We start from the raw sequence: 19,221 nt of genomic DNA, 5'->3' as shown, positions 1-19,221 counted from the left end.
TCTGGTGACTGTAACACTGATACTTGTTTATGCCCCAGTTACATGAATGAAGACCTTGAAATGTGCTTAATGGTTCATAAATTGTATATAGAAGCGTGATCTTTTAAACAGGAAATTTGAATGCTCCTTTAAATGATTGTGTCAAAATAATTATTCTTGTCTCTTTTGTTTTTGCTTTCTTATTAAAAAAAAAATGTTGTGTCATTTCTTGTTAGATTCCGCATATAGGGGGTCTCATACACACTGCTGTGCCGCACAGGAGGCTCTGCTCCATGTCACGCGGCAGCCTGGGTGGGGGGCGGGTCTGGGGGAGAGTGAATGCATGTCTGTGTATGGCTGAGTCGCTCTGCTCTGCACCTGAACTATCACAGCATTGTCAATCGGCTATACGCCAGTACAAAGTAAAAAGTTAAAAAAGAATGTTTTTCAGCCTTAAGTATTAGATTGACATATTTAGGGTTCCTAATACGGGTTTTAATACTCTGGCATTTTTAGAACCATTGGGTAAGAGGCAGAGTTGGCAAAACGTGAGGATACAGGTGATGCTTGTGAAATCGTGTCCACTGAAATCATTGCTCCATCTGGGCCTAAAGAACTGAACTTGACACATGCTTCAGAATGAAGGAAATTGCAGCCTGGTGTTGAGAAGTTGAGGATTTACTGTGTGATAACAATTTCCTTGGTTTAGATTAGTTCAAATCCACCAAGACGCTAAAGAATGCATTAACCACTTAGAGAAACCTGTTGAAACATTAGTTATTTAAATGGAAATTGAATTATTTCTTCATGTGTGGCTGGAGGGCATGCCACATACCGTCTTACCTAATGAAGTTGTACTCGTGAGGTCTGCTTCAAGTGGAACAGTGGTCCTTACTGAGTAGACGATGGGTGACCTTGGGGCTAAGAGTGCCTTACGCTGTCTGTGTTCTCAGGCAAATCCTCCAATTGATAGAGAAGGAAAACTTCCACTGAGTGATGTAGTTTTCCATTGTGGGGGCCGCTCCAGAGGCCTGATCCTTATCTACAATCTCAGGCGTGTCCCTGCCAAAAATCCGTGGGACATCCTTCTTGCCGGGCTCTCTTGAATAATCCAAATATTATACATTTTAAGGTTCATGTGTCATCCTAGGAACAATAAATATTCGGCACTTTGGTCCTATTGTTTTGTCCGTGAAGAGTCTGTTTTATGGACTGATCCCAAGCTCTGTATGGGAGGAATTTGAGTCGCTGAACAGAGGCTTCCTGAACGCTGGGAACCCAGGCAGTGGACCGAGTCCTGTCCTCTCTGTTCCTTAGTGCCCACCGGCGCACCAGCAGTGGGCAAGGCACTCATTGGCTGGAGGGAGTAAAGCTGGAGAGATGCCCGCCACAAAGCACACAAGCATCTGATGGGGTTTCCTTACTGAAACGAATCGGAAAGCTGCTTTATACTTGTTATTTTTCAGTTGCTAAGTCTTCTCCGATTCTTTTGCGACCCCATGGACTGTAGCCTCTGTCCCTGGGATTTCCCAGACAAGAATACGAGAGTGGGTAGCCTTTCCCTTACTCCAGGGAATCTTCCCAACCCAGGGATCGAACCTAGATCTCCCAACTTGCAGGCGAATTCTTTACCAGCTGATCCGTGTAGCGTTAATCGCTCAGTCGTGTCCGACTCTTTGCGACCCCATGGACTGTAGCTCACCAGGCTCTTCTGGCTGTGAGGATTTTCCAGACAAGGATGCTGGAGTGGGTTGCTGTTTCCTTCTCCCGGGGCTTTTCCTGACCCAGGGATTGAACCCAGGTCTCCTGCATTGCAGAAGGATTCTTTACCATCTGAGCTACGTGGGAAGCCCTACCCTATTTTTGTGGAAGTTTATAAAATAATTTTGGTCCACACACATATAGAGTTTGATAAATGAATATCCTATGCTGCATGTTATACAGATATTTACAAAAGAAATTGAACATTGCATGTTGCTTATGTAGCTTTCATATTACAGTGTAACATATTTATTGTAACTTTTTTAAAGAAAGACATCTATTAGAACTTTTTATTTAACGCTATATTATAAAAATTTTATAACTCAAAGAATAGAGCAAATGGTACAATGAACACTCATATAAGTTATGATTGAGGTTTGGCGATTATGTAATTTTGTCATATTCACATTGTTATTTTTCATGAATTATTTTAAATAAGTTGCATAAGTTATTGACTTTTCATCTTCAGTACTTCAGAATGCAGCTGTAAATAGTAAGGCAGTTTTTCTACAAAGCATTATTAAAGCTTTTAATGTAAATAGTTTAAAAATTCTGTAATATGATGCAACAATCATCATATATTTGAATTTTCTCTGGCAGCTCCAGAAAAGTTTTCGACCTCAAAGTTGTTGATACCAATATCTAATTGTAGACCAGAATTAGATTTGGGCTTTGGGCTTCCTAAGTTCCATTTAATCTAGAACTTTTCTCTCCTGCTCCTCACCTGTTTTTTTTCATGGTATTGACTTGCTAAACATATAAAGCAATATATTCTGCATTTTTATAGAATAGTTGAGCAACCTTCATTCTGTTTTATTATTTACTTGTTTATCTATTTATTGTTTTTGAAATTATTATAACTGTTTTGAAAATATAGGTGAACCAAAAGGGAAAGGAGGAGAAACAAAAAAAGAAAAAACCAAAGATCCCCTATTACCATTGTAGTACGTGGCCTACTGATGTTTCTACTTTGCCTTTTTATTTTTAACAAAATGAGTCTGTGATATAATTCTCCATTATAACCTGACTTTTAACTTACCAGACACCGTACTACGATTTTCCGTGTCACCAAGTATTCATCTTCTGCATCGTTTTCCTGCAGTCTTCCCAGTAACGATAAGTCTGTCATGGTGTGGATGTCGAATGCAGGGATCAAGCTGTCAGTCGTGAGTGAGTCTTCCGTGACGTCTCCAGCTAAGATTCTGGCTCATCGTCTCCTTGCTACGCTCCTACGTCATTTTTCAGATCTGTGTTGCCCTCACTCCAGGTGTTCTCAACCCTTGACCTTCCCGTGTACATCCCACGCAGAGAAGTTGGTAGGAGAACAAGGATGGGAATTTGATGACTCTTCAGAAAATGGGAAGATGTGGTTTTAGCATAATCACTGACAGTGTTCTTTTATAGTTACAGTAATTGTAGGTTCTATTTTACACCCTTTTTTCATTTGGTGTAGGGTATGAATGGGCTTCCCAGGTGGCAAGGTGGTAAAGAATCCGCCTGCCAGTGTAGGAGATGCAGGAAACGTGGGTTTGATCCCTGAGTTGGGAAGATTCCCTGGAGTAGGAAGTGGCAACACACTCTGGTGTTCTTGCCTAGAGTATCCCATGGACAGAGGAGCCTGGTGGGCTACAGTCCACGTGGTTGCAAAGAGTCCGGACACGCAGGATACGAACAGGCTGATGAAGGGTTTTGGTAACTTGATGGTCAGTGGGTCCGTGATGGATAAACACAGAGTGGAAGTGTGCAGTAAACTACTCACATGGGTGCTGGGGGAGCCACAGCGCGCCTCCTCGGTGCTTACTGTGAACCAAGCGGGCAGAAGATGACCCTGGCTTGAGAGAGTCTCGGAAGGATGACCAAGATTAGCCTCCCATGCAGAGGCTCCGTAAGGTCGTCCCTGAAACAGGCCTGCACGGTGACCGCGGGGTGGCTTTCTCGAAGAAGTGGTGGTGTCCCACTGGAAGGCAGCTCAGTCCTTAGGCTGCCGAGTGATCTCGAGCTGAGTCCGTTTGATGGCAGAGGCTTGGGTGGGCGTGATGGGAGTACCAACTGATATGTCTGTCTTTAGATGACTTCCGCCTAGAATAGTGTTTGGGAAATGGTTTCCGTATTACTGTATTCTAATTAATAGATATGCCTTATGCTGTCAAAAGTCAATTGAAGTTCCCTTTTTTTTTTTTTTTTCCTAAGAATTTTGCATTAAATAGAGAATCCTGGGCTGGGAACAGCTATTATGCTGTTCTAGACATCCAGAATAATTCTCTTGGAAGATAACAGAAATCAGTCAACTTTTGTCCTTAGGAATGAGGAAGATCTGCTGTTTTAATTTTGTAACTGAATTGATAGCTCATTATCTCAAAATGGAATTTTTGTTTCATCATTTTCTATAGTATATGCACTTTAAAAATAAGACAAAAGGAAACTTATGGGTGGAATCTTCAGGAAATAGATCAAAGAGTATCATTGGGTTTTCTTGTGTAAGTTCCAAGCAAATACATTCGTCTAATAAAATTTTATTAAGTAATAAAATTTGTATATATATATATGCAAGAGAGGGAGAGAGCAAAGCAGATGTAAATTACTGAAGCTGGAGGAGCTGGTAAAAAGGATATTAGAAGTTCTTTAAGTTATCTTGTAGCTTTTCTCTAAGTTTGACGTTATTTCTTTTTTCTTAAAATGTCATGGGTGTGAAGTTGATTTACGATGTCATGTTCATTTCTGCTGTCCAGCAGAGTGGCTCGGTTATACATAGATAGATTCTTTTTCGTATTCTTTCCCACGATGGTTTATCACAGGGCAGGGAGTATAGTTCCCGGTGCTGTACGGTAGGACCTTGCTGTTTATCCATTTTTATATCTAGTAGCTTGCAAGGTTGCATTTGCTAACTCCAAACACCCAGTCATCCCTCTCCCACCCCCACGCACCCCCCCGGCAACCACAGCTCTCTTCTGTGTGCCCGTAGGTCTGTTTCTGTTTCCTCCAGAGCTTCACTTGTGCCATATTTTATCTTATTTCTTTTTTTAAAAATGAATGTGAGCATTTAAAAAAAATTATGGGTGTGTCATATTTTATATTCCTCACATGCGTGACATCCTATGGCATTTGAAGTTTGACATTATTCCTGAATGAAGAGTGAAGACATTTTCACTGTTCACTCTTTGATTGAGTTAGCCAAGAACCAAGGAGTTCAGGGCAAGACCCCTCAAGGAAGAATTAGATCTCCATAAAAATGCTGCTGCTTTTCTGCTGCAGGGAACAAGGGCTGGGCTAGAACCCAGGCTGCAGTGGTGCGGGGGTGATGTGGGGCCAGGCAGAACTTTCTTCCCTGGCTTTTTTTTTTTTTTTTTTAAGCACAGTGGTCACCCTACTTAAGGCTGCTCTTTGGAAAATCCATAATAGAATTCTGCTGATCAGGGTGCCACCATTCACATTTTAAAAATGGATGCTTCTTAGCAGAGTAAAAAACAAGGAATCTCAGTGGAGCTGAAAGAGCGTTTCCCACCCACTCCCCCACCCCTCAGCCCTCCTGAATCCTTGTGGAAGCTGCCCAGATAAAACAACTCAGTACTTTGAAATTTTAGGGGAAACACAATTTTAATCAGCCTGCCATCTCATTTATTGTTTGGAGATGAAAAGAGCGGAAATCAGCGTCCCCTCGAAATACAGATGCTGAGCACTGGTCAGGGTCTGATTTTTACACTGAGTGAAACTTCTTACACGTTCTCTTTGCTGCTTCTTTCTTTCTTCTCCTCCGTTCTTTCTTGCTTCTCCTTCTCTCCTTTTCTTTCTTTTCCTTCATGCTTCCTTCCCCTCCTTCTCCTCATCCCTCCCTTCTCCTTTCTTTCCTTCTCCCTCCTCCTCTTCCTCCTCCCATCCCTCCTCCTCCTCGGGCTCCCTTCTCCTGCTGTCGTAAGCCAAGGGGGAAATCGTGGGATCAGTAAAATCTGTAGGCGCGCGGGCTCATTTCTGGAGCTCTGACACAGGCAGGCCTGAAGTCTGTGTGAAGTCAGCTCAGTGACCGTCCGCCTCTGAGACCGTGCGCTGCGGGATGACTCAGGGTTGGGTCTATTGTGTTCTGCGGGTCCCCTCTGGAGACCACACCTCTTTACTGGCCCAGCTTTCGTGTGGCTCCATTCAAAGCAAAATGTTGTTTCTTCCAGAGAACAAGTAATTTCCTGCAAGTGAGTAATTAAAAGGCCTGAAACCCTCTAAGGAATGTTCAGGCCTGAGTTAGCTGCACTTCCTCCCGAGTGGAAAACAGACGTGTGGCCCTGAACTTGCAGCTCGGATTTTAAAACACTTAATGAGGATATGGCATCCTTCTGTAGCCAGGAGTTCTCTCAGGGTCTGCTGTCTGCAGCCTGGACACTTGTCAGAGTGGGGTCAGTTTGATGTTTTCAGCTAGAAAACGTGTGTTAAGTAAACATTTGAAAATGACCATCTGACGGGTTTATTTTCTTCCTTATTTCTCTTAGTCCCTGTCATCCTAGAGGCTTTGCGCTTTCAACCAGTTTCTTGTGCTCAGTCGTGTCCGACTCTTTGTGACCCCATGGACTGTAGCCTGCCAGGCTTCTCCGTCCATGGGATTCTCCAGCCAAGAATTCTGGAGTGGGTTGCCATGCCCTCCTCCAGGGGGATCTTCCCGACCCAGGGATCAAACCTGCGTTTCCTACATCTCCAGCATTGGCAGGCGGGTTCTTGACTGCTGAGCCACCAGGGAAGCCTGGTTTATTATGGAGCCAATAGCAATTCTGTATGTTTGGAAGGAGAAAACGAAACTGCTCTGGAACATTCACTCTGAGATGCTGAACCGACGAAGCTTAAAAATCAGCAGGCGAAAGAATGACTGTTATTAAGCATCCTATGGTTAAACATCCTCTCCTATTAGCAAGAAATAAGCACCACCTGCAGAGTTGCCTCTGGGGAGGATGGAGCCGGGAGTGTGAGGCGAGTGTGAGGCTGGGAGCCGCAGGTCCCGTGTCCCAGGCATGCGGTGGATCCCAGGAGACGTGGGCCCAGGAGGCCTGCCCCCCAGCTGCAGGGCGCCCTCCACGCCCAGGAGCCCTGGGTGCTCGCCGCCCACGTGAAGGCACGCGGAGTCCCGCCACATCTGCGTCCTGCCCTCCCCGAGCGGCGTGTCACACGGCGGCACACCGGGTCACACCTGCTGTGGCCATCCCAGGCCCAGGCAATTGATGTCTTTTTTTTTTTTTTTAATTAAAAAAAAAAATCTCCTGGCTGCATATCATCAAGAAAAACAACATTGTTTTCAGGGTCTCTTATCTCTCCACTCCCAAATATCCTGTTTCTTCGGGCTGGGCAGCCAGGACCAATAGAAACCTCTTCCTGCCATTGGCTGACTTCATTTCCCAGACTTAGCACAATCTCATCCGCTCTAAACAACCTCATCAAAACTACTTTCTGGTCAGAGAGAAGCAATAATTATTATTAACATTTATTAACGATCAATAAACTTGATTGCATTATGGCCAGCACTATTAAGGTAAGGAGAGGGGTCCTTTTCGTTTGACCAAATCTTGTGCTTGTTACTTTTTTCTTTGGTTTCCTTTATCAAGGCAGATAAGTTAGCGTTGGGCAACACCCCCACTGCCACAATAGAGGACAACAAGATTTCCTTTGCACTGCCTAGTAAATTTCCTTTTTCCTACTCCAACCATCCGCAAGGCTTAAAAACTTCAAACTCAGAAAAAAGTTGGGGTTTCTAAATTCACGGTTGAGGGCTGTGGATGACTTTTGCAAAAGCTTTTCAGCACGCGTCCGAATTTTCCTATTCTTTTAACTGTCTCTAGCGGTGCCTGGAGGTGCCTCCGCTGGAAGGCAGTGGACTTGGCGAGGTTGGAGGGCAGGGTCGGAGGAAAAGATGGGCTTGGAAATGTTGAACTTTCGGATGTTCTCGAAGGCCTCCATAGCATCAGGGATGCCAGCCGGTCCCTGTGGAAGTGAAGCAAGTGGCTGTCTGTCGGTCATGGGACCTGCCAATGTTGCCTTGATTTTGTGGAACCTTCAGGCTGAGCACGGGGCGTTCTCATAACTCCCACAGTGGTAATTCGGTGTGTTCGGTTATGTATTTATCTTTAATAAAGTACCTACTTCTCGGAGCACTGTGAGTAGGCTTTCTTCCCCGCAATGGTTGCCTTGAGGGAACTGCCTGTCTGTTCTCTGTGCACTGGGGTGTGTGGTCTGATGTGCTGTTTTTCTTGCAGACGTTTCTGCTAAGTAGCATGGAGAGATGAAGGTGGAGGTGAATCTGTGGAGGTGAAAATACAAATGTGGCCTCATTCTTGGTGGTGAAGCCAATTGGACGCTTAATCGGCAGCATAAGAGTCTACAAAGTGGCCTGTTAACAGTATTTTCAAGGCCAGATTGGTGACATTTGTAGAAATGAGAAAAAATGAGCACCAAAGTCAGATATTGAAAAGAGAAAAAAGAAAGTTTTTTTGGTCTCATGTCTTTAGTTTTGCCGCATGAAGGTGAAAAGCATTTGGCTGTGTTTTCATCAAGGGTTATAGTTCATTGGAAACCTCATGAATATGGAAGTTGCTCAGAATTGGGCCATGCCAATGTTTAAAAATCCTTCTTGATTTGGAATTTGAAATGTTTGTGTGAGAGGATTTAATTAATACTTACTGTATACACTGTGTTTCAGAAGTTCTGTTCAGTCTTTATTTCTCAAGATATGTTTTGTTTTTCAAGGTATGGTCAATAATATATAAAAAAAGAATCATCGAAGTATGATTCAAAGATTTTAATCTTACAGAGATTTTTCTTTCTTTGGCTATAAGGATTGAAAGTCTCCTGAAATATAATGATGTGGAAAGAAATCTTAAGATCTAGGGTTTCACATGCTCTACTTTCAGCAATATGAGCAGAAATTGTTGGATTTTATAACCTCAAATGCTGCCTTTTTAATTCTTATTTTCACCCTTTTTCATGTCCGTATTTCATAGCAGCTGCGTCTAATGTTCTTTGTAAATTTTGAATGGGTCGGGTACACTTATTTGTGTGTGTTTCAGAAAAATCAGTGTATCAAAGGACATTGAAGTAACAGCCCATCTTTTAGAGTGTGGGGTGTGTTTTGCATACAAATGTGTGATCGTTTAATTTAAAGTATACATTTCTAAGAGATGAAGATATTTTCAAAGCTTCAGTGTCTTGTGATTTTTCCCAATGAATTATGGCAACAGTTACACTTATCCAGGACGTTCTGCTTATTTTAACATTTGATTACACTGCATTCTCTGTATATTGTCTGTAGCTTAAGTAAACTTTGAAAATGACTTCGAGTGGACCCTTTTGAATCCTCTCTTCAAATAAAATAGACCCTCTTTATAGGTAACTTCCTTTAAGACATGTTCTGCTAGGCTTCCTGGGTAAAGTAATGAGAAGATTTTACAGACTTGTTTATAGAGTGGAAAAAAGGCGGCCCGAGAGTCTGTTGACTACAGTTTTAATTATGTTAGTGCAAAGCTCAAATTAGCATAGGGAACATTAGGGCGGCCGTGGCTGTCTGTTGGAATTAGGAAACAGTTTGTCATATGGGCAATTGCCAGTCCCAAATGCTCTCTGCTTTTTGTTGTTTCAGTAAATAAAATCAATTAGTTGATCAGGTATCAGATGCACAGAATTGAGGGTGTTCCTCTGTGTCTTGGGTGGATTTCTCTTTTTTTTTGGCTGAATAAGAGGCACTTTGAAAAGTTCAGTGTTTCTATCCTGTCTTTATGATCTTCACCCTCACTTTCCCTTCATATTTTGGAAATGGGAACAAAGTGTTTCCATGGGAATTTTAAAAGAATTTTGGGAGCTTATGTGAATGTGTCCCTTTCTCCTTCAAGGTCCGGGAATTTTAAGACCAGATTAAGAGCTCTAACGGAAGCGTATAGAAGCGTCAAAACTGCTGCCCTTACATGCAATTCCTGAGTCAGTTTCGGTGCTTCCGGGGCTTCTGAGCCACCTGACAATACTGGGGGGGCCTTAACACCCCCTTCCTGCCTTCTCTACAAAACAGCACTGCCTTTGCTTACTCACTCTAAGGTGCTAGTTATTAGCCTTGGAACTTGATTTTGCTTCAGTTAGGATTTTTTAATTCAGCCTCCCAAAGACTTTGCTGATCCTTTGTTATGCCTTGGGCCACTGGGGAGTCCAATGAAGCCTGCAGTCGCTTCTCAAAATAATGCTTTTAAGTGCAGGAAAGGCCATACACAGAATGACAGGGGAAGCTAATTCTATTGTAATCCACTTCTGTCCTTGGGTGGTCCAGGGAGCCACAGGTTACAGCCCCTGATCCTACAGTGTAAAGGTCGTTAGTCTTTCAGGCAGAGTTGTGGGGATTGTCCTTTATCACCCATGTGGCAACTAGAGGCCCAGTTGCAGCTGTGAGTGGAGGGAAAGCATCTTAGAACCAGACAGGAGATGGAAAGTTCCTAACAAGGCTTGTGGAGGGAGAATGCGACTCCTGGCCCTGTGAGTTGTTTCTAGAAGGTCCTTTCTTTGATTTGACAGAAGTTGGGAGTTTGGATGATCACTGTGGTCTCACTTGCATGCGGACTCTAAAGAAAGCAGCAAAGTAGTGAAGGTGACGACGGGAACAAGCAAAAAGGCAAACCCACGGGTGGAGAGAACAAACTAATGGCTCCCAGCGGGGAGGGGAGGTGGGGGTGACAGAGGTGAGCAGTGAAGACGATGAGCTGTTCCATATAAAACAGACTACAAGGCCGTGCTGTGCCCCTAGGGTTATAGCCAGTGTTTTCCAATAACTGGAAATGGAGTTGGTGTTCAGTTGCTCAGCCAAGTCTGGTTTCTTTTGTGACCCCATGGACTGTAGCCCACCAGGCTCCTCTGCCCATGGGATTCTCCAGGCAAGGATCCTGGAGCGGACTGTTACTCCCTTCTCCAGGGGATCTTCCCAAGCCAGGGACATTGGCAGGCAGATTCTTTACCACTGAGCCTCCTGGGAAGCCCTGGAAATGGAGTGGAACCTTTAAAAATTGGGAATCACTATATTGTACTCTACTAACTATCAATAGTGCACATCAGCTACACTTCAGTTAAAAAAAGAAAAAAGAAACTTTAAAAGCATAAAACTTCTGTGTATTTCGTGCCTTGCACATAGCAGGCATTTGCTGACTATTTGCTATCAGGTGTGAAGCAAACGTGTATAAAACCTTGGGGTTATGTGAAGGAAGCTCTTCTCCTTCATATATAGTATTTTGAGGGATATGACGAATGAGTTGAACAGCCCTGGGGCATATGAGTTTTCAACAGTTCATTGGCTTAAGTGAAATTAGAATTGTTTCATCTCTTGCTACTTTAGGAGTCAGTAACAATGGAAGGATTAGAAAGTGAAATACTGCTGCCCCACTAACTCAAGGTTGTATCCCCAGAGCACTGGCCTGAAAGTGGAATTACTGGCCATGATCTTAAAAAAGAGCTAGTTGGATGGTCACCAACTCAATGGACGTGAGTTTGAACAAACTCCAGGAAGGTGGTAGAGGACGTGGAAGCCTGGCGTGCTGCAGTCCATGGGGTCGCAAAGAGTCAGACATGACTTAGTGACTGAACAATCTTAAAATGACTTGTGCTCGTGTCTGTGGGTGGCTCTGGACACAATGGGCATGCTGCCTCAGTGGCTATGGGAAAGGGAATTGGAAAGGATAGAATAGAATTTTGGGGTTATTTTTCTCATGATCCCCTTTATGAGGGACTGCAGTGCTCTCAGAGAATATTCTGGAAGCCTGCACTGTTTCTCTGGTTTTGTTCAGTCTCTCGAACCATTTCTTAATTATCCATTTTTTCTTTAAAGTGATTATTTCTTTCTTTCTTTTTTTTTTTTTTTTTTACAAAACAGATCTTTGTTTAAACCGCACCCCCCAACACTCATACATACACTTGTTTATATCTCTTAAAAAACCACGTGTGTGCGTTCGTTGCTCAGTCGTGTCTGACTCTTTGTGACTCCATGGACTGTAGCCCCACCAGGCTTCTTTATCCATGGGGATTCTCTGGGCAAGAATACTGGAATGGGTAGCCATTCCTTTCTCCAGGGGATCTTCCCAACCCCAGGAATGAACCAGGGTCTCCTACATTGCAGGCAGGTTCTTTACCGTCTGAGCCACCAGGGAAGTTGAAAAACTGTTCGTACAAATATGAATAAAATAAATAAGTGAAACAGCTGTCCCTGATGCTTTCAGGAAAAGATGACTTCTGTGTTTAGACATCCAGAATAAGGCTCCCTATGTGGGAAGGGGAGACCCAAAGCTATGCGTCCTGGACCCCTTGGCACCCCAGTAACTTGGCAGATGGATTGCTCTAACAGCTGGCACAGAAGAGCATCACGGTGCAGGAGGCTGTGGGAAAGCCAGGATGAGAGCTTCTCTGAGTGTTAGACCTTCTGAGAAGAGGGCCCGACCGAGACGGTCTCCAGGCCTTCCCAGTGGTGGGGGCACGTCCACTCTGGCGGGATCCTTTCTTGGGCTAAGGGATGGCCTCAAATGCATCAGGGGACCCCAAAGCATGGGGAACAACTCCTCTCTTCGCTGGGGACTCTGTCAGATCGCCCCTGAGGTTTCTGATGCTTTGTGGCCACAGACACCCCTGCCTTTGAGTCCTTCCCAGTCCCGTGACCCTGGGCCAGGGCTCTGAGCTCCGCTTCCTCCCCTGTAAGGTGGGATCCTAATGCCTGTTCTGATGTGAGTCCAGGACAGCAGAGCTCTGGTAACTGCTCAGGCAGATGCCATGAGGCGATCTACGTCTCAGCTTTGCTGGTGAACTTGCCTTGTCTTTCTGGCACTGCTCTGAAGTCTGTGTGCCCCATTGCCCAGCTCCAGTTGTGAACTCGAGAGGCCCACCGAGACAAGGAGAAGGGCGGGTTGCTTCCACAGGTCACTGTTCCAGCCTCCCAGGCAGGGAAGGGTATACGGGAGCTGGATGGGGACAGGCCAGGGGACCTCTAGGAGTCCCTGGATATAAGGGTGCAACCAGGCAGGTTCCAAACACCCAGGCAGACAGAATGTCGGGGGGTCCCTCACGGCCCGGCTGTTCAGAGGCTTGGTTTAGTCCTGCTCTGAGGGTGGAGGCTGTTTGCTCCGTGGCTGACGGAGGGCAGAGGCCTGCAGAGCCTCTCGCTCCTGACCATTGCATCCTTCCACTGTTGTTTCCTTTAAATTATTTTCATTTATTTTGAAAAACGCATGTCTTGTTTTGTGCAAATTATGGTCATAAAACCTTCAGGGGATCTCCCCAACCCAGGGATCGAACCCAGGTCTCCTGCTTTGCAGGTGGATTCTTTACTGTCTGAGCCACCAGAGAAGCCTGAGAATCCTGGAGTAGGTAGCCCATTCCTTCTCCAGGGGAATTTCCTGACCCATCCTATTGTAGGAAATAATATTGCTTTCAGTTTTTCACTAATTACATTGCGATGCACCTCTATATAATTTTTTTAAATTTATTTTATTAGTATTAGTGCTTAGAAAAGGACTTATTGGACCAAGTGGTATGTGTGTGTATGTGTATATATATGTGTGTGTGTGTGTGTATATATATATATATATATATATATTTAAAGTCTCTGCCACAGTGCCAATTTCAACTTATGGTCATATATGAGACTCTTTCCACTGCACTCATAACAACTCTGACTATTTCGCTCTTCAAAAGCTTCAAAGCTTTGCTATTGTGACAGGCAAAAATGGAATCTCATTTTAATTTCAGTAATTAGGGTGTTTCATCACACTTTTTTTGCTGTGAACCCGTTTCAAGCAGTGGCCACGGTGACCTCTGGATCTTTTTCTTGTTCACACTTTCCTTCCCTGTTTGCTCACACTTATTTCCCTGTCGCACGTGGCTGAGGCATGTTATATAAAGCCTAAGATCATTCCTCGTTCTGTCTCCTCTCTCCTGCCTCGTTTTCTCTCTTGCCAGTGTGCCTCCCAGCTCTGCTTGTGTTTGGGAGTGTGACTCTGTGTCTACCTATGTGAACCACAGAACCTGTTTTTCTGTGATCGGTCTGCCCATCTCTTTTTCTGTAGGGGTTCAGTCAAAGTTTGTTGAAAAAATAAATGTTGATTAAAATCCTTTAAGGTCATAAAGAGAAAGTTAAGGTATCAGGAAGATAATCATTGTTGCAGATTTTAAATAGATGTATTGCTATAGAGATATTTCTCCTAGTTTAAATACAAATTAAATAGAACTGCTGTTGAAAAAAGCATAGAAAAGACACTTAAATTATGCTTATCAGGGGAGAAGAATGGGGGAAGGGATCGTTAGGGAGTGTGGGGTGGGATATGTACCCACTTCTCTATTCCGGATAGCCAACAAGGGTCTACTGTGTAGCACAGGGAAGTCTGTTCAGTGTTACGTGGCAGCCTGGATGGGAGCGGGGTTTGGGGGAGAATGGATACATGTATATGTATGGCTGAGTCCCTCCACTGTCCTTCTGAAACCACCACAACATTCTTAATCATCAGCTATCCTCTGATATAAAATAAAAAGTTAAAGAAGAGTTTTTCAGAGGTAGGTGTTGTATCTGGAATTCATAATCCAGATTAGTATCATCCTTGTGACAGCTGCGCTGGATGCTCACATTATCTCATGAGATGCTCACTGCAGCCTGCATCCTGGTGCTTTTTGCCGAGATAAGGATGGAGGATTCGAGAGAGGCTGAGAAAAGAAACGTGCTCCAGGCACACAAATCTGTTTCCCCTCTATTTATCACCATATGACCTTTCCCCCACCCCTGCCCGCCGGTATTTGCCTTAGCTCTTAATGTTAAATTACTATGCAGGAAAAAAAAAACCCACAATATATGAAAGGATATAGTGATACATCTCCTGTAAATATATCACACTTTGATAAAATTTAAGAATAAGAAAGAGAAAAAAGGATATATGTTAAATAATGAAAATTACCATAATTGGCTCATTTATGTTACCACTCTTGAGTGAGAAAACCCCTTAGGCGACAGTTATTATGCTCTTGTTGACTGATTAAGATAAAGGACTAGAAAATTCAAGAGCTAAACTCTTAACACCCAATTCTGTGCTTGGTGACAAGAATTCTTTCCATATTTGGTGACATCCAAGGGGCCGTGGTTCCAGATTCCAGATCGTTTCCTCACCCCAAGTATCAACTTCCTCGCCCGCGTCTCCTGAGTTTTCCATCAGGCCTTACCAAGTCTTTCCGTAGGGGTGTTCATGGAATTGGACTCTGGGAAGAAAAAACGTACTCTGCTGTTCAGCACAGATAAGTGCTGAGACATTTAGAGAAGAAATGCCAAGGCCAAGTGAAATTATTTATTTTTAAAGCTACATCATAATCCAATCATAACATGCACATCAGGGCTGTTACTTCAAGTGACTTTGTTCCAGACAATGCATGTCAGTTTCTGGAGTGTAAAACAGAGCGTTTCTAGTACATCCTGCAAAGACTTTGCACTCCTGGATCTTAACACAATGGCCTTTCAATCATCCAACCTTGAAGATTTAACATCTCTCCTCCTGTTATAAAATTATAGGATAGCACATCGATTTTTTTTTCCATTTAACAAGTATAGAAATACAGTCCAACACCAAAGAGTGTTCCCTCCCAACCACCTCCCTCCACAGGCTCCCAAGTGCATTAATTCAAATCCTCGGCCAGTAGCAGCTTCACCGTCCTAGTCCTTCTGAACCCCACTGGACCCTGTTGAGTTTTATTTTCTCAAGTTAACTGGAGGCGTGCGATGCTCACCTTTGCGGAAGAGGAAGCTGTTGAAACAACACTTGAGAATTTGTCAACATAATTAGTTTGTGTCTCAATGTGAGCTAGATTTCCCAAGACATCGCTCCAAGTTAAAAAAAATAAATTATATATATATATATATATTACTATGTGGTTTTATATTGCGAAGTCCCCCTGGGATCTGTGTTGTCTGGAGGTGTCACCTTCCGTTCACAGAAGCGTCAGCATGTAGGTGAATGGAGCCGGCCCGTGCTTATCTTATGCCCAGGGAGGCCCCTGACACTCTCATTTCTTCATTCTTAAAATAGACTCTGTGGGGAAAGGATTGGTCTTATCGCGCGGACAAGGAAAGGGAGGCGTCGCTGTGAAGGCTGGCGAGGGAAGTGGAGAGAGGCCGGCCTGGGGGGACGGTGGCCGGGCCTTCAGTCGGCGCTGCCGGACCTCCGCGGGGCAGGCGCAGCGCCTGGAGTCCGGAGTCCGCTCCTTCTCCGGAGCACAGGAGTGGGCTCCGGGCGTTTCTCCCTGGACAGGTCCCGCCCCTCACCTCCTCCGGGTGTCTCCTCCATCAGAGGGAGCCGCCACGCTTTCCACTTCACAGGGCTCCAGGGCAGGTGAACTGAGCTGGAATGGTCCTTGAGGCCCGAACTGCTTGTTAGCTAATTTTATTCTTCGCTAGAGTCGCATCGGTTTTCCTTGTAGGACCAAACTCAGGAAAGCCATAAAGATTTTTTTTCCCCCAATTTATAACAGGTAGTGAATTTTTTTTTTCTTAAGGTGGCCAGTTTTCCTCTGATGCACGTGTTCTTTTCATTTGATTCAGAAATAAAGACTCTTCCAGGGCAGTGAGCGCTCAGTAATTCCCAGTACTTTGCATCAGAGCAGGACCTAAAACGATGCCAGCAGGCGCTTGCTGTGGAAGCAGCCGGAGCCTCCGTGCGGCTGGCTGGCCTGGAGACCCCTGCTCGGAGGTCTTGCTGCTCTCTGCTTCTCTCAGTCCATCTCACACTCAATGCTCCTTCCGTCCTCTTTCTTCCTCTCTGCTCTTGTTAACAACCCAACAGTGCTTTTTAAAACATAAAGCAGTAACCATGGAGAGGACCTCCTCCCAAACATCTCCAGTGCTCAGGGGTCCTCCCTGGACCTGCTTCCATTTACCCAGTCACGTTTGTCATCCCAGGAAACCTGGGACAGTGCAGGCTCTCAAGCTTTTCATCCCGGGTAAAGAAATAGAGACAAAGTTGACCAGGTAATCAAAAGCCACAGCCGCGTGTCCACATTTGAGTTCTGTCTTTAACTTCTTATGTGACCTCCTAGCGCTAGAAGCATATTCATGTCCACATGTAAAATAAGAGGGCTTCCCAGGTGGCACTAGTGGTAAAGAACCTGCCTACCTCGGCAGGAGACAGGAGACGCGGATTTGATTGCTGTGTTGGGGAGATCCCCTGCAGGAGGACTGGTAACCCTCTCCAGTTTTCTTGTCTGGAGAATCCCATGGACAGAGGAGCCTGGTGGGCTACAGTCCATGGGGCTGCAGAGTCGGACACAACTGAAGCAACTTAGCATGCATATAAAATAAGAATGTGGCCCAAGATCAAATACAAGTGACATATTAATTTTTGAAGATGTTATGTCTGTCATCCTGTTTTTATTGGTGCATAACTGCTTGACGATGTTGTGTTAGCTTCTGTGTGCAGCAAAGTGAATCAGCTGTGAAAGTGTTAATCGCTCAGTCGTGTCTGACTCTTTGCGACCCCATGGACTGTAGCCCCCCAGGCCCCTCTGTCCATGGAACTCTCCAGGCAGGAATCAGCTATATGCTTACATATCCTCTCTTCTCTTGAGCCTCCCCACCGCCTCACCCCCTGTTCCACGCCTCTAGGTCATCAGAGAGCCCCGAGCTCAGCTCCCTGTACTATAAAGCAGAGTTCTCACTAGTTATCTGTTTTACACATGACTTCATGAGTTATCCATCCTGCCAGTTTGAGTTAACATGGAAAGTCTTGTTGATTTTACCTGTTCAGCCAAAGACCCTGACTCTCTTCAGCCTGTGTTAAGCCTGGAAGAGGAGAAATAAAATCGACTTTCCTAGAGTAGCATCTCAGGGAAGAAAACCAGGCTGTGTTTTGGGGGCTTCCCTGAGAGTGAAGCTTCTGTTCTACCCCCATGGCTGTTCCCACTGACTCCCTGCCTCTTGGGAACACAGTCTTATTGTTGGTGGTTTTGATAAGAAGCTGGTTATGAAATAAGCACACACACACACATATATATTTTTAAGCCTTGTTCTTTGGAGATGGAAAACATCTTTTTTTAGATCGCATGTTTACTGGTTTGGTAAACAGTAAAATGCTGCTGTGGCAATTACCTTGAGGATAAAGGGTTTGTAGACAGATACTTCCTGCGTCCACTTCCTACACAGATAGCCAGCCCAACCAGAGACTCAGCAACGCAGAAAGAGCTCCGGATGGAAACTTCCTCTGCAAAGGCGTGGTTTGTTGTGCATTCTCTCTCCTCCATGGGGGCGGTGAACCTCTTGCTACAGATTTATTGGCAGAATCCACTGTTGTGAAGTGGGCGAAAATGTAATGTTTCCAAGGTGATGGCTTTAGGCCCTTGTTCTCATCCTTGGTCTTGTCTGTTGCCTGGATTTTACAAAGAGGAGTGTAGCTAGATTAGACATTTCTATGAGTAGGACTCCTGATCTTTGGGGTCTTGGGTCCCCTTGAAATTATGGATTATGATGCATGAGTCTGTTTTTTTTAAAACCTTTTATTTTATATTGGAGTACAGCCAATTAACAATGTTATGATAACTGCAGGTGAATATCAAGGGACTCAGTCATAAAAGTGAAGTGGAGTTGCTTAGTCATGTCCGACTCTGCGATCCCATAGACTGTAGTGTAGCCTACCAGGCTCCTCTGTCCATGGGATTTTCCAGGCAATAGTACTGGAGTGGATTGCCATTTCCTTCTCCAGGGGATCTTCCCAACCCAGGGCTCGAACCCAGGTCTCCTTCATTGTAGACAGACGCTTTACTGTCTGAGCCACCAGGGAAGTCCATGAATCCCTTGATATAACATGTATTCATTCTCCCCCCAGACTCCCATCCCATCCAGGCTGCCACATAACACTGAGCAGAGTTCGCTGTGCTATACAGTAGGTCCTGGTTGGTTATCCATTTTAAAAAGAGCAGTGTGTACATGCCCATCCCAAACCCTCTAACGATCCCTAACCCCCAGCAACTGTAAGCTTCTCCTCTCACTCTAGCATCCATGAGTCTGTTTCTGTATTTGTTGACAAATAAGCCTCTTTGAGATTCAACTGGAAGTTTTCTTCTGGGTGGACATTTAGATGTAAATGTCATTTTAGATTTCGCTTTCTTCAGTCAAGCAGAGATCACCCGATTTGGGTACAGAAATCTCAGTGCACAGATTGTTCTCTGTGCTGAATTGACACCAGTTATTCAATTCCAGTGAATGTATTGTGTAGGTCCTTTGAACCAAAGCAAATAAAACCACAACACACAAACACTGAACAATAGGGAATCATCAATTTTCCACCTACAGGATATGTCCTTACCCACTGGCCCCTTTGCAGGGGGAATAAATATATCAAGTCAACAAACAGTAACACTGAACAATAAACTAAACGAAATAAACAGCATCTGAAAGCCACTCAACTCGAGCCTTGGCAAAGCCCCAGAGAGTGCTGTTTACATACTCCAAGCTTGGAAACCCACGGCTCCACCCTG

At 44.5% G+C, this 19,221-nt stretch overlaps 1 protein-coding gene across 2 annotated transcripts in view; it reads left to right on the top strand.

The window, feature by feature from the left end:
* The first annotated feature begins 7,130 nt into the window (after nt 1–7,130).
* The window catches only part of ERG (ETS transcription factor ERG), a 132,257-nt gene continuing 120,166 nt past the window's right edge, over nt 7,131–19,221 (top strand). For both annotated transcript variants that reach the window (XM_068974195.1, XM_068974113.1), the window contains exon 1: nt 7,131–7,243. In XM_068974195.1, coding sequence (XP_068830296.1) covers nt 7,226–7,243 — 18 coding nt within the window. In that variant the 5' untranslated portion in view covers nt 7,131–7,225. The remainder of the gene's footprint in view (nt 7,244–19,221) is intronic.

This window comes from Capricornis sumatraensis, chromosome 1 (assembly GCF_032405125.1).
Source record: "Capricornis sumatraensis isolate serow.1 chromosome 1, serow.2, whole genome shotgun sequence".
NCBI classification, from domain to species: Eukaryota; Metazoa; Chordata; class Mammalia; order Artiodactyla; family Bovidae; genus Capricornis; species Capricornis sumatraensis.
This window is presented reverse-complemented; position numbering and strand designations above follow the sequence as displayed.